The sequence below is a fragment of the Melozone crissalis genome, unplaced genomic scaffold (assembly GCF_028551555.1).
Source record: "Melozone crissalis strain CALT ecotype California unplaced genomic scaffold, PUWL_Pcris_2 ptg000042l_1, whole genome shotgun sequence".
Taxonomy (NCBI): domain Eukaryota; kingdom Metazoa; phylum Chordata; class Aves; order Passeriformes; family Passerellidae; genus Melozone; species Melozone crissalis.
In genome coordinates, this window is record NW_026535820.1 from 64,422,149 (window position 1) to 64,436,849 (window position 14,701).

The window sequence follows — 14,701 nt, forward strand, 5'->3', positions numbered from 1 at the left end:
TAAACTAGATGACTTCTAATGTAGTTGTACATCAGATGCATCTGTTGTGTGATGGGGTAAAATTGATAGGATAAATGTAAATGAGTCTCTCCCAAACATACACATTTCTCTAGACTGAAAAGTGTTGAAAAATCCATTAAGGTACACATCATGTGATAATGAGAAGCAGTTGACTTCTTTTTTTTTTATGTACCGTTTGAAGGTTGTGTATTTATGTAGATGAATCTATGCATCCTTGTGTTCTATTTTTATAAATAAATTATTTGCCACCTGCACATTCTTAGTGAATCATACTAAAGTACATTTGAATATGAAAAGCTACTTTAACTTTGTTTTTGATTAAATTGCATATTGCACTAATTGTAGTTGAGGTAAATTGGCAGCCATTATTTCTGCCTAGTGGGCAATACTGTTGTCATCTTTCATCATCACTTAATTATTTCTGTAACAATGGCCATGAAGTAGAGGTATTTATAGTAAATAAAACAGTATGATCCAATAACCCTTTTTAAGGTCCTTGTGGATTAAGTGGTTCTGGTTTTATGATGGAGTTTTGGTTTTTTTTAACTGGAGACTATTATTCTCTCCTCTGGAAGGTGGGAGTAGTTAGGCTGCATCATTCTAATTTCATGAAGGGAGCTCCTTAATCAGAGATTTTAAGGGTATAAATTTTGTCCTGTCACAGCTGGATTTGTGATAATACATCTGTTCAGGTGATTTTCATAGCGGTTCTTTTATGGTTAGAGAGCAAATTATTACAAGCCTTTTGCTGACAGTAAGCCATACAAATATTGCATCTTTGTGTCCTGTAGCAAACATCTGAAGCACTGCTTGATGTCTAATTGCTGGTGAAAAGAGGAAACAAAAGCATGTCCCTTCTTGAGTTTTTTTTGGAAGTCAGTGATGTGAGACCAGGCAATGTTGTTATCTATACTTTTATCTTGTTTTTTTTTTTTTTTTTCTTTTGACATGTTTGTGGAAAGTGATTTTAAAATACCTTTTACTTCAGTCTTCTGGGTGACACCATTAACAGTGGCAGACCTGGGACTCTGACAAGCAGCTGAATGTGTATGTTTACTTTTTACTAGCTGAGATGTAAAGAAGGCACATACTTAATCTGCAGTAGTGTTTGGGAATAAATACTATTAGCTTTCTCATTTTAAAGGCAAAGGAAGAATTTGGCAGAGGACGTAAAAGGGAAGAAGTCAGTGTGAAACAGTTGCCCCTAAGGTCTTGAAGTGATGGGGGTTCCCCTGCACCAGAGCTTGGTGCACTGAAATGAACAACTACTGAAAAACATTTTAGGATGTTTTCACAGCAGTCTTCCCAGCCTATTAGGGTAAATAACCTAAATTTTTTATTCTTTATGTATACTTGTCTCTTTCTCTGCAGATAGGCCTGTTGTTTCCCTGTAGACCTAGGTACTCTGAATTCTGAAATTAAATAAATCCTTGTTCCTGAATAAAACTAGGTCTTCTTTCATCACATAGGCAAAAATTACTGCCTGAATTTCTGTAAAATACAGGATCTTTGCATCACCTAATGAGCTTTCATAAATCTGAGTGACTGACAAAAGGCCATCCTATAGTCCTTTCCACTTATCTATGGGCTGCATAGATCTTGCTTCAGTTTTTGAAACATCTGCTATTTGCTTGAAGTATCAGTAAACTGCACTGTAGGATGAGTTTCTTATAGCTGTGTACACACTTGGCTAAGCAGTTATCACACTATTTCATAAACCTTGTTATGTTCCTTCCTGAACAGGTGAAAGACACTGTAGTTGATTCTCGTATTGAGTTTTTGCTGGTGGAGCAGATAGAGCTGTTCAGCTCTCTCAAGAATTATTGTAGTGTGGTAGGAATGGAAATACATCAGTTTAGGCACCGAATTTTTCTTTTCTTTTTCAAAATATATTTGAGCCCTTCCATTTCCTACTCCTGTGATGTGTCAACAGCAACTTTTCCTGAGAAATATGTTCGGGGCCATGTCTTTTTAAAAAAATCGGGTTAAGCACTGCTCTAAATTTGGCCACTGACCAGGTAAGCCTGTTGGTTTTACAGTGCGGAGTTAAACCTGAACTTTAGGCATTGCTTCGGAACAGCACATCTGTCACTTGTTTTAGGTCAGTGTCCTTGCAGAAGAGGATTTGATTATAAATCAAGATCTATATATAAAAATTATCTGAAGAGAAATAAACATTTAGCGATCTAGATTTTCCAAGCAGTGTCTGGCAGTCTGGTTGCAAACTGCCATAAGGACATGTTCATTTTGGTGTGTTGGAATCAGGAGAAAGTTCTGCAAGTGCTGCTGGTGATCTCTCCCCATTGTGTGCTTTGGTTAGTCCCAATACAACCTTGAGCACTCACACTGAGTTCTGCGTGAGACTGAATCAGAGGCCACAATTGCTCAGAGGCTGAGCAATGTTTTCAACAAGTTCAGAAGTAGAATTGATGAGCGCCTTCCCCAGCTTTGAAAATCACATTTTCCAATACTAATTTGGCCCCCAGCTGCTTCATGTGGAAAACCTTCTGTGCCTTTTTAACTTTTTGAAACAGTTTTAGATTTTGAAGTAGGGGAAGGTAATTAGATGACAATAATTCAAAAAAGTAGTTTGGAAGATCAGTTTTTCTCTACGTGATTTTCAGCTCAGAGGGGCAATTCAGATGTTTTTAGCTGCATCAGAAGTACTGTTGCTTGGATGGATTAAATCTTTTTGCTGTTTTGTCATAATAAGTGTAGTTCAAAAATGAGAAGTTACACTGGGGAAAGGGAGAGGAGACAGCAAACATATTATCACAGTGCTGTTTCTCCTCCTAGTTAAATTTGATGTTTCACTAAATGTTGTTTAAAGCTAGAAATAGGAAGCCCTCCCCAGGAGGACACATTTGCATTCCCTCATGCAGTTTTCAGTATGCTGGGGTGTGCCATAGGCCACTGCACTTTAGAAATGGGGAGGAGGCAGAAAGCCTTGTTGTTGTGGAGGTGAGAAAGGTAAGACTTTTGACTCTTAGGAGGTGGGTTGGGTTACACACAAGTCTGTGTCACCAGCTTTCACAGAATCCTAGAACATTTAGGTTGTTAGGGACCTTAAAAACCATCTAGTTCCAGTAGCAACTTCATACAAAATTGTGCTATTTTGGGTTTCATGTTTAAGTTTTCTGTCACAATCCTGTTGACTAGAAGAATTTGCATGGCTCCTCAGCATACATCCAGTATGAAACAATCAGATGTGTGTGAGTGCAGAATGTGGGGGTGGGGAGGAAGTAGCAGCAAGATTAAACACCTGACATCAGTGCAGAAACACGAGTTTGAAAAACAGTTGGAGAAAGCCATCTCCTCGTGTAACTTCACAGATTTAATATGAGGTGAAGGTGCAATTTTACAGTTTTGTCCATGTTTCCCCCAGTCAAGTGCAGAAGGAGCAGCATGGTCCCATTATCCAACAGCATCACCAGCTCTGGTTAGCTGTTATGGTCTTACTAGTGAAACCACTGCTACTGCATGTGGTATTCAGTCAGCTCCAGAGCTGTTACGTGCAGGGCAGTATTGCCAGCTGTGTCTGATATCTGATTCAGTATTTAATAACAGGCACAGATAGCTAAAATTCTACCAGACTTCTTGCTCTTGTTGCTTTTTGTTGCTCCGAAACTTATGCTTATGAACCTGATTTTAGCATCCTGTTTATAACAGCTGTCTTCTTGCTGATTTATTTTTCTCATGTTTTCATTCCTTTTCTCCTTTATTCTCAAAAAAAAAAGCAATGTCCAGGCTAAGCCTTAAACTTCTTCAATCCTTTTTCTCCCAGCTCTCCTAAACTGATTCTCTCTCAGAACCTTTGCTTTATTTCTTCTGAAATATACCCTGTGTATAAATTAAACACAGACTTATACATAACTATTTCTAACTGCAGGTTATTCTACAATTCCTATTGAGGTTAATTAAATATTAATATCTCCAGTCAAAGCTACTTCTGGCACTGTAAACTGGCTCATTTCCAGCAACTGTTGCATGAAATTCCTCCTCAGCTGCTTTTGTAACTCATAATTAATTGAAAAACAGATTTCTTAAATCAGGGCATGTTTTCAGGGAGTACATAGACCTCCTTTATTAGGGTTTTATGTTTTAGCCAGATAGAACCTCTTGAACTGCAGAAGTGTGCTGGATTTAACACAGTTGCAGTTCTAAAATTGTTTTCACTGAATCTTTGTTGGACAGTGGTTTTATTTTTGTTATGTGGCAAAAATTAAAATATGATGTCCAAATCATTAGAGGTTTGGACAGGACTGTGTCTTGAAGTACTTTTTGTGTGTTTGTGTTCATCTTGGGTTCTTAAGTTAACTTTTTTTTTTCATGTACACTGTATAGTGGTGTGGCGTAAAGCTTTGTATGTACAGCTCTTACATCCTGAACTGTGCAAGTGGTTGCATTTACACCTGAAAAAAAAAGAAATATATTTGTGCACACAACATTGTTTTCTGCTAGTCTAAATCCAAGAAAAAAAAGTATGTGTATCTAGAGAAAAACGTAGCCCTACTCCTGTATTCCATTGGGTTTGGGGTACAAAAGTTAGGGAAACAGAGGCCTTCAGGAGTTTCATAAAGGACAATTATCTCCTGCCCTTTCTCCTATCTCCTCCTCCTTTCTGGAGGTCTTAAACTGAGCTGTCTAACCAACTAGTTAGGTCAATCCTCAAGTGCATTTCAGTTCATCTGTCTATCCCAGTGGATTGTAGTTCAACTTGTACAATGGGTATGAAATATTTGAGATTAGCTGCTTTGTCTCATCTTCAAATTATGTGAAGAAGCATGGATACTTCAAGATTTTAATCTAAATTGAAACAAGTAAAATCGTATTGTTAAATGACAGTCATGAAGATGAAACTCCAGGGAACTGTGATGAAAACATCAGATTGATTTACTGTTCTTGCTTGCTTGTCAGAATTGTTCTGAAGCCTGATTTTTATTTTTTTTTCTAGAGGCTTCATTGTTCTTGTGTGTGTGAAAACAGACACGGGCTCGTATTATTAGTATTATTATATTTTACCTTGTTTCATTAGCTGTTGTTAGCTCACTAGTGTTGGTTTTTCCCTGATTCTCCTCCCCATCCCACTGACATGGTTGGAGGAGTCAGCAAGTGGCTGGCATTAAACCACAGCGCTGATTTTGCTGCTTTTTGGCAGATTTATAGCAACTTGACTTAGTTTCTCTCTGGTTGTGGCATTCCCAGAGAGTAGAATTTGAGATCACCTCTTACTTGCAAGCTGCACTGTTGATGGTCTCACCTGGACTGCATGCTAGCCTGCCGTGTTTAGCTTCACATTCTTTGCTCCTGTTTCAGCACAAAGGAATTCTATCTGCTTTGCCTCCATCTCTGGTAGATGGAGGTTGGGTGGGTGACAGCCAAAAGGTAGTGTGCTGTATGAACAGAGGGCCATGTGTAAAAAAGTTAGTATGATAAGTTAGTCAGGATTCAACAGCATTGAAAAGCTGCTTCTTCTTGGACTGTGAACAAATATAAGTGAAGGAGATGTTATACAAAAGTGCACTTGTGTTGTTTGTTGGACTAACATGCAGAGATTTTCTGTATAAATCTTAGTGGGCTACTTCCATGGTGCCAGTTCTTCAGAAAGTTACCTTCATCCAGCTTGAGTCTGAGATACTGCATCTTACTCTGATTCTCACTTTTATTAGCTGTGATTGTTTTGTTGGACTGGGGAGGAGTGGTGCTTTTTCTTTTCTGTACAATTGATGACAAAATGTTCTTAGTTTTAACTCTACACTGGTTTATCTTCTGTGTTTCTGGGAACACTGTTATGTTGTGTTTGACTCTGTAATAGGCACACAGAAAGTACGGCAAGCTCAGGACTGCAAGGATCTCCATGTTGTAAACCCTGATTGGCTGTGGAGCTGCCTGGAGCGCTGGGACAAAGTTGAGGAACAGCTCTTTCCCTTAAAGGATGACTACATCAAAACACACAGGTAAGTGCTGTTCCTTCAGGGAATAGGGGCCATGAAAACGGGTTTTTCTAATTTGTTAATAAATTGGTTTCTGACAAGTTCAGATGCTTATGGATTTTATGAAAGAGCTCCCTGTTTTTCTCCATTTCTCTTTTGTTTAAACTGAAGACTGAGGGATCAGGAGGCAGTTCAGTAACTAGCACAGTCAGGAGGGAACTTGTGGTAACATTACTTTCTTTAACAGTTATTGTTGTTAGCTATTTTAATTTGGAGAAGTTGCCCTTTTCAGTTCATCCATAAGCCCATGGAGGCTTATGGAGGGAGTGCCACCAAAGCACGGGATCATTTATGCTGCCAAAAAATGTACGTACTTTGATGACATGAGAAACTAGTAAAGTATTTTTGGTGAAATTTGGTAGTGGTGGGAAAGAGAGAAACAGGAAAATACTATAGAAAATTCTAAGAAAAATTAGAAGGTGTGAAGACAGGAGCAAAAACTGGAAGAAAGGAACTAGTGAGAGGCGATTTTGGGATTATAAGAAAGTGCTGAAAAAGAAAAGGTAAAAAATAATTAGTGCACTATAGGGTGACAATAAATAGAAGAGGTAGCCAAAAACATTATTAATAAAGAGGAACTTGGACAATAACAGTCCCCTGCATGAAAGTAGCATGGCTAAAGTAACTCATGACAAGGTACTGTCAAGCCAGCTTCTGCTTCTTGACTTTTCTGTTTGGATAAACCCACATCCTGCAAGCATATCAGAGGATCTTCCCTTCCATGTTTAGACTGGAAGGAGCACAGCATAATGGGATTTCTGTATTAAACTGATAGTGGTGTGATAGACTATGCTAGGGATTTACTTTCTCCTTACAAGATGCCCTGATGAGGGCAGAACATGGGTGTGTCAGGCTTTGAAGACACCAAAAGAAGAAACGTGTGAAAGTTAGGGCATTTTATCAAATGCAGCACTAGGTTGAGATGCAGGATCCCTATAAGTTGGGGGAAAAAACATTTAGCCTGCTTATGGCTTGACTAGGATACTTAGTATTTTAAAAGTACTATCTGATGGTTTTAAATCAAACTTTGGAATATTTGCAAGAGATGCTTAATTTGACACTGCTAAGTTTACAGTAGAAACCTGGACAGTAGCTTGTGAAAATTTTTTTTTTTGATGTCTAGATGAATGTTAGTCTTTTTCCCTCTGTTAAATTACTCTTCCTCTTTACTGAGACATGATAAATTTTCCTACTTCTGTGTTTTCAAATACAATACCTTTTAAATTCATACTTCCCCGCTTCAGTCAGTAAAATATCTATCTTAATGCAAATACCTTTACTTTAACCCAATATGTGCAACTGCTTTGGAAAAGATTTTCTCTTTAATGAAGCTGCTTGAAATAGTGATTACAGGTCCAAAGCACATACAAACTCTAGGGGAGAAGCCTGAGAAAACATTTGCATGTAAAATGAACTTGAGATAGCAAGAAAAGAATAGGTTAACTTGGAATTGGTTTACTGTGTTATTGCTACAAGACTACTTCAGAAACATCCATAAAAGCATCTGGTAAAAATTCAAGTTTTGTGTCACTTCTAGTATTTGTTACAAATTAATTGAATCTTTTTTTAACATAGCATTGCTTTCATGGAGCATAACATGCTGTTTTAGTTGATTTTTTTTTTTTAATTATTCAATTTGCTTGCTTTTTTTTTTTGGTGGTACTTCATCACAATTGGATAGTATGGTGATTCCTGCAGACTGGTCTCTGAATGTTTCTGCTGACACTTCTGAAGTTATGTTTTTAAAATGCAGCAGGGTGATCATAGGCAGTTTAGTATTTTAAAAAGTTAGTTAGGATGACTTGTAAGTTAATACTACATGTTTATTGTCTCTCAGAGCAAATTTGGAGACCAAATAGAAAGATTGATACGATTGCCTGCTGTTCTCTTTGTTGCATATATGCTGATTATCATGCTTTGCTAATTGTGCTGTTGTTACTATCTGGAAATAATTTTAGTAACTTTATGTGTTTAGACAATTTCTAAGGCATACTTATTAATATTTTAGTAATTTAAACATGACATTATCTTGTATTTGCAGTTTTCTGTTTTAAATTCAGTGGGACTTTAATGAGGTGGAGGAGAAGAAATGTTTCTTTAGAGATTTTCCAAACCATTTCCCTCTTCTGCTTTAGAAGAAAAGGGAATCCTTGTTTTTTATGTTCCGGTTAGATAGCTCGTTTAAATTTCTAATGCAATTTTTTTTCTGAACTCCATCTAACAGAGAAAACAGCCCTGCCACGTTTCCTGATACACCCAGCACATTTCAGACTGCTCTGTTTCACCCAACACCCATCCATCCAAAGTCTCAATCTGGTCCTGAAGTTCGAATTTATGATCCTAACACTGGAAAGCTGATCAGGAAAGGCACACAGACATCTGGGCAGTCAATGTACATCCAATCTCCAGCTCCTCCCATCACTTTGCCAGTCCACGGTGAACACTCATCCTTCAGGTACCTAAAGCATAGCTAAGAGTCACATTGTCTACATTTTTAGATTCTGTAGTAAATCTTACTCTCATTATCCCTTCATTTGATTAAATTGATATTTTTGCTTTACTTTGTTTGCTTTCTAAAAAGGCAAGAAAATAAGCAAAAGGAAATAATCAGCTGAAGTGAAGTCAGAATGCTACAATTCCAGATGCTTTCTGTGCCTGACTGAAGTGGAACTGGAAACCTCAAACCAAATAAATTCAGTGTGTAGTTTGTGTAGTCTAAAGAATGTTACAGTAACTGATTGCTGAAGTGAGGCAGCTTGATGTTTCTTAAAGGGTCTCGGAATACTGAATTGTTTTTTGTTAATAAAATATTCCTGATAGCATTTCATTCTTGTTTATAAAATTTTTCTTTTCACCTAATTCCTTCAAATGGATCATTAACTTTTGTTTTTGAGGAGTATCAGAAGCAATGGAAGAGGTGTGTAGCTGACTGAGCATTGTGAAATAAGGCCATATGGCTGAGTGCTCGTTACGAATCCTTAGATCACTAAGTGAAGACACTAATTGTGGAGGAGGAAGAGGCAGTCTGCTTTTTGGAGTACAGAGGCTAGTATCTATCTGAATTTTGTCAAAATTTGTGTTAAGATGCAAAACCACCCCTTGTCTCTTAAGATGTGTGAAATATCTAGAATTCATCCCCAATTATCTAAATGAAAGATCTGACTTTCTGGAATTCTAACAAGCTCAGCAAGGCTTGTTCATTCCACTGGTAAAAACATATCCAATTAAAGGCAAAGCTTTTCTTTGTAAAGTGTTATCTTTTTGTAGTCTTTTTCTGTTAGCTGTTTGTAGCCTTTTTCTTAATTCAGCTTTCCTCTTGTTTTCAGCACAGGTTTTTTGAGTCTCTTTTGTTTGTGAAGATGTCCTGTTTTCAGTTCCTTTTTAACTGTGTCTTTCAAAGTCTATTTTCATTTACTGTGACATGGTAAATGAGCATTAGAATCTTTAAATAATTGACACAGTGTGTATCCAGAGAGGAGCTAAAAAACGTTTTTGGTCAGTTATTGTTGAAAGGAATTCTTCTAGAAATAGAGCTGGGAAGGTTTTACCTGTATGTAATTGTCATGACACTTGTAAGGTGCTTCACTACGATGGGTTATGTTGATATTAATACATCATTGAATGCTTTCAAAAGAATAGGCTTTAATGGTTTCCCTACCTTTGTCAACAACTTGATGAAGAGTTTGTCCACACCTAAGCCTATTTTTCCATAATGCTGATGTGCTTCTTCACTTGTGTATCATACTGAAAAGAAAGAAATATATTTTAGGTGTCCTCTTAGTTGAGTTTCATACAGCTTCTGACAGGTTTTGTGGGCAGAGCGTGTCCTTTCTACTCCCGTCTTCTATTTCAGTTCAGTGGGGGGTTTTTGTGACTGTCAGTGCTCAGAATTGAGATGTTTTAATCTGACTGTGAATCCAATTACTCCGTGCTGCAGCTTTATCCCACAACTAAGCAGCTGTAAGAAAAGAGATAAGCATAAAGTCTATGCTAAGAAAAATTATTTTCATTCACATTTCCTGTTGATTTTGTTCTAGTGGTGAAGTTGGTGACCTGTAAACCCTAATCTCTTAATTGGGACACATCTCTATTCCTCAGGACAGTTCTATCTTCTTCAGATCCTGAGGAGAATTTTGGCAAAGTGTAGGAGAAAAGAAAGGCTGTGTAAATACCACAGTGCAGACAGAGCAGAAAGGCTGTGAAGAAGTAACAAAAAGCTGAATAGAAGCAGCTCTGCTGTGTCTGACTGAGGAAGAGCCAAGGCAGTACTGTGAGCTTTATCGTAGTGCATACGTCAGTGATAGCTTTTTTTTTTCAGAAAAGCTTCACATCTGCTTTAAAATTGGTTATAATACTTGTCTTAAGAAAAAACTACACTAGTGCAGCAATTTATTGGTAGAGGATGATATTTTTTTTGTCCCGACAGACTTAATGTGCTCCCTCGTTCACATTCTACAGAAAGAGGGGAATATTTGTAACTAAACTATTGATTTTTAAAAAGAGTTAAAGTTGTTGGCACTCCCAACTGCTCCTGTTGTGGGTGGGTAGTCAAAGCTTCCAATAATTTTCTTTGATAGTTTCTCAAATCTTCATCTGATTCTGAATTTCAGATAGTCGGAAACAGAATTGCGCTGCTGTGAGTGGAAGCCCTTGGGGACATGGTAGCTGCACATGGCATAGCAATGGTTCTTGGTGTCTTAGACTAAGAATAGACCTCCTTGTGCTTAGGAGAGAGCCTCTTCCTTACAGGGCAGATTATTGCAAAGGGTTTCAAGTTATCTGAATACCATTTCATAAGAGCAGTTTCAATTCTCGCTGACTTGGGTTTCAACATTTTTAGTTTCTTTCTGGGATTCAACCTGAAACATAATATAAAATTGGATACAATTAGTTGAAATTTATACATGCAATTTGCAGTGAAACTGTCACCAGTGAGCTGCAGATGGTTCAGTTAAGGTAGTTTAACATTTCAAAGCAACAGGTCTTGCCATTCTGCTCAGCTCTGAGGCTTGAGCACCTGCTTTTTTGTCATGGCTGTTGCAGCGGGTGCGGAAGAGTGAAAAAAGTTCACGGTTGTAGTAGAAGGAAAGGGAATGCAATGCTGCTCAGGGGCTGCTAGTAGCCACTAGCTCTTCTTTGTCTGAGAAAAGGAAGGATTCCTCTCTAAAAATAACCTACATGTCAGAACTTTGACATGCCTTATGTATCTCAACAATTTACATTTTCATACAAAAACTGTGTTCTGCAAACTGCAGTAAACACTAAAGTTGTAATGGATCATGAGATATGTAATGTAGTGTTGTTCAAAGTAATGTAAAAGCTAATGGCAGCTTGGACAAGAATAAAGAAAAAGTTATACTGCAAGTTACATTTTAGTGAACACTAGTAATATGCTAACAGATGAGGCAAGGCTTAAAATATGGGTGTCATTTACATGTGAGAAGTTAAAAGTGGCACCCTGGTTTAAAATAATGCTAAGATGCACTGAATGCTTGGTTTGAAGAGGTGTGTCAAGCAGATGTTGGTGGCTTAAGCCATAGTTGAAGATTTGTATAAATTACTCTCACAACATTTTTGTCTGAATTTATATGTTTATAATTACTATTTTTCCTACTTAATGTTATCAATGTTATTATGACAGCAAAAATATGAAGTGTCAAATTGAACATGTGACTGGAATTTAAATATTTTTAACACTTCTGTGATGATAATGTTATTTTAGCTTTTACCCTGGTGTGTCACAGAAGGTGCTTGTTGCTTCCAGAAATGTTGGCCCCACCCTGCATATATGTCCTTGTGCATGTAAGACTATCAAGCACCAATGAACCTCTGCAGAGTTGAAGATGGTGTTATTTTAAAAAAGGATTTATGAGTTACATTTAATTAGAAATAAATGTAAATTCCTGCATTTTCATGTCATTAGTTCTTATTCAACTTAAAGGCAGCTGAAAATGTAAAAGCCTAGAAAAATGGTTTTGACAAAATAAAAATGTCTTTAAAACCTTTAAAAAGAGTTTATTTCACATTGCTTTTGGAATGCTTTCATGAGAAGGCCCAGTGTTTCTTGTCTAGTAGCAGTGGGAAAATACTGGAAAAAGCATATGACAGAAGCCTTTAGAAGCTATTAATACAATTATTTTACAGCTAATATTTGTGTGTAATGTAAAAGGAGAAGTTCTCATCAACCATATGACAATGTGCTCTTAAAAATATGCCAGATTTATTTTGATTTATTCCTAGTCTAAGAGAATCTGCTTGGCTGTCATGCTACATATAACTTCTCTGCAATTCTTGGAATGGTCAAGCTTGTCATATTTTTGTTAGAGTTGTGTAAGATGCCTGTAGCTTTTGTTTTCCCATTCTCTGATTTTCTAATAATGTGAATGGCATCACCACCTTTTCTGCCTAGGTTATATAATAAAAAGGCAAGGAGAAATCATACTTTAAAAGAACCATTTGGAAAATATAGTAGAATGATAGATTATCTTAGTCATCTACCTATGAAAATTGCCATCTAAAAGCAATTTAATAGCAAAAGAAAACAGTGATCTTTAAAATAGAAAGCATAGTAGAGGGGAGAAAAAACCACACAACCCAAAAACTGGCAGCAGTAGTGAGAAACTCTAGCAAAAAAACAGTTTGCTTAGTTCATTTTTGCAGCATCCAAATTGTTTAAGCTTCACAAGAAATTCCGCTGTACAGGAGTAGGAGACTACAAAGGGGCACATGTCTGCTGTGCTGCTGAGTTGTGTGTGCTGCTGGGGGTCTTCTGCAGCAGGTAGTGCAGGTCTGGGTAGCATGGCAGTGGTTCACCTATTTTTCCCTCACAACCTCCCATTCGAAACAAGATTTCAAAATTTCCTGCACCTGTCCATGGGATCTGAGAAGAGAGATGTGTGTTTCCTAAATACGAGCTGTCAAAATGAGCAAAATTGACAGCTTTGCATGGCTTTCAGATTTCATACATTCTGGAATTTAAGTACTGAGGAAAAAAAAACCGTGACATTTAGATAACCTTCTTAAGAAGTTGTCAAGTTCACCAAAGGAGAAATAATTTTGTAGGCTTTTTTTATGGGGGACTGTTGATCTTAAGCTGATTCTTGTAAATCCTGGCTTGATGAGAATTAGCCATTCTGCATAAAAACTCTTGTCTGCAGAGACTACACTGTACCTTTTTTCAGTCACAGTCATTCTCAAAAACAGATTGATGGTCTCTCACCTGTTTCAAGTTGCATCTTGAAACTGTGATTTCAAATACAGTTGCTTTTTTACCTGCTTTTGGTAGTCATTCTCCAAATACACAGTCTTATGGCTAACAGAAATATTTTGTGACCTATGAGCTATATGACCTTTGAATTGGATTCTGGGTGGTGCTGAGCTGCTGTAATTTGTTCCAGGAGGCTAATATGTCAGACCAGTACTGGGAGTTAATCTGTATTGTATAATAATTTTAGCTTCCAGAAGTCTTTAGTATTTAAAGTAATAGTCACAGAAAAATTTACCCAAGGAAGGTAGAAGTCTCCTGCTGTTGTTGTACATGTAGTCTATCTTGTTATTACTATCATAAAGCAATTCCCATGAAGATATGGTTATTTTATTCATTTTAATGAAGATTTTGATATTCCTTTTTGTTTGAATTAAGTACAGTAATTAACAATGTAATAAAATACAGACTAAAAGAAAAAGCTACTATATTTCAATACACTAACCAAAAAGAAATATTAGCTGTTTTGCAGCTTATCCAGGCTTGGTATGTGGGAAATATCTGAAGACTGACACTGCAGAAGTGCTTTCTACATGCAGAACTCTTGTCTGTAAGGTTGAGAAATAGAAGGGTATACTTAGAGACTCAAAATTAAAAGCCTAGCATAGATCAGGGAAAATGCATTAGAATGTCAGCGTTGCTTTTGTAATAATAAATTTGTCAAGTGGTGGAGAAACTCCACTTGTGCAGAAATGTTCATGTATTTTAAGGCAACACATCTGCAACCCTTGGCAACAAGGAAGGTTTGGTGGTTATGTAAAGGGACAATGCAAAGGCAAGAGTGTGAATGCCTTGTCAAAGGTAAAATAAAAACTTTAGCTGTCAGACTGAAATTAATCAGGAGACTTGACTGACCTGTTGATGAATGCAGAGCTTTATTAAGTGAAATTGTAGATACATGGCAGTCATAAATTGTTTATAGGATTTTATTTGTAGCTCTGAACCAAGTAAATCTATCTTATGTGATACCCCTCAATTTTTTCAGAGTTGTTCAGCCGCATCAACAGCAGATGTTTGAAGAAGACGACCTTCCAGCAAGTGAAAATGAGGAGCAGCCTGGTCCATCTAAGAGGAAACGCCAGCCAAGTATGTCTGAAACAATGCCCCTGTACACACTGTGTAAAGAGGATTTAGAGAGTATGGATAAAGAGGTGAGCTTAACTAATTCTGACACATTTTTAACATGACGTAAGTTCTAACTTCCATTAAATAATGCATGTATGTGAACTGACCTTGCATGCCGCTACAGTAACTTCAAGTAAAAGCCACAGCAGATAAAAGTATGGCTCAGGCTAAAATGTAGTTACGTTCTGCAAAGCAGTACATAGTTCCACTTTAAAGGTCTACTAACACACCACAGTACTTTGGTGTGTTAGTAGACCTTTAAAGTAGAATTTCATTTAAGAATAGCTTCTTCACATTA

At 37.1% G+C, this 14,701-nt stretch overlaps 1 protein-coding gene across 1 annotated transcript in view; it reads left to right on the top strand.

The window, feature by feature from the left end:
• Window positions 1-14,701, top strand: part of CTDP1 (CTD phosphatase subunit 1) — a 96,356-nt gene that overhangs the window by 30,327 nt on the left and 51,328 nt on the right. Inside the window, exons 9-11 of the mRNA XM_054284824.1 lie at window positions 5,837-5,978; window positions 8,239-8,469; window positions 14,264-14,429. Coding sequence (XP_054140799.1) covers window positions 5,837-5,978; window positions 8,239-8,469; window positions 14,264-14,429 — 539 coding nt within the window. The remainder of the gene's footprint in view (window positions 1-5,836; window positions 5,979-8,238; window positions 8,470-14,263; window positions 14,430-14,701) is intronic.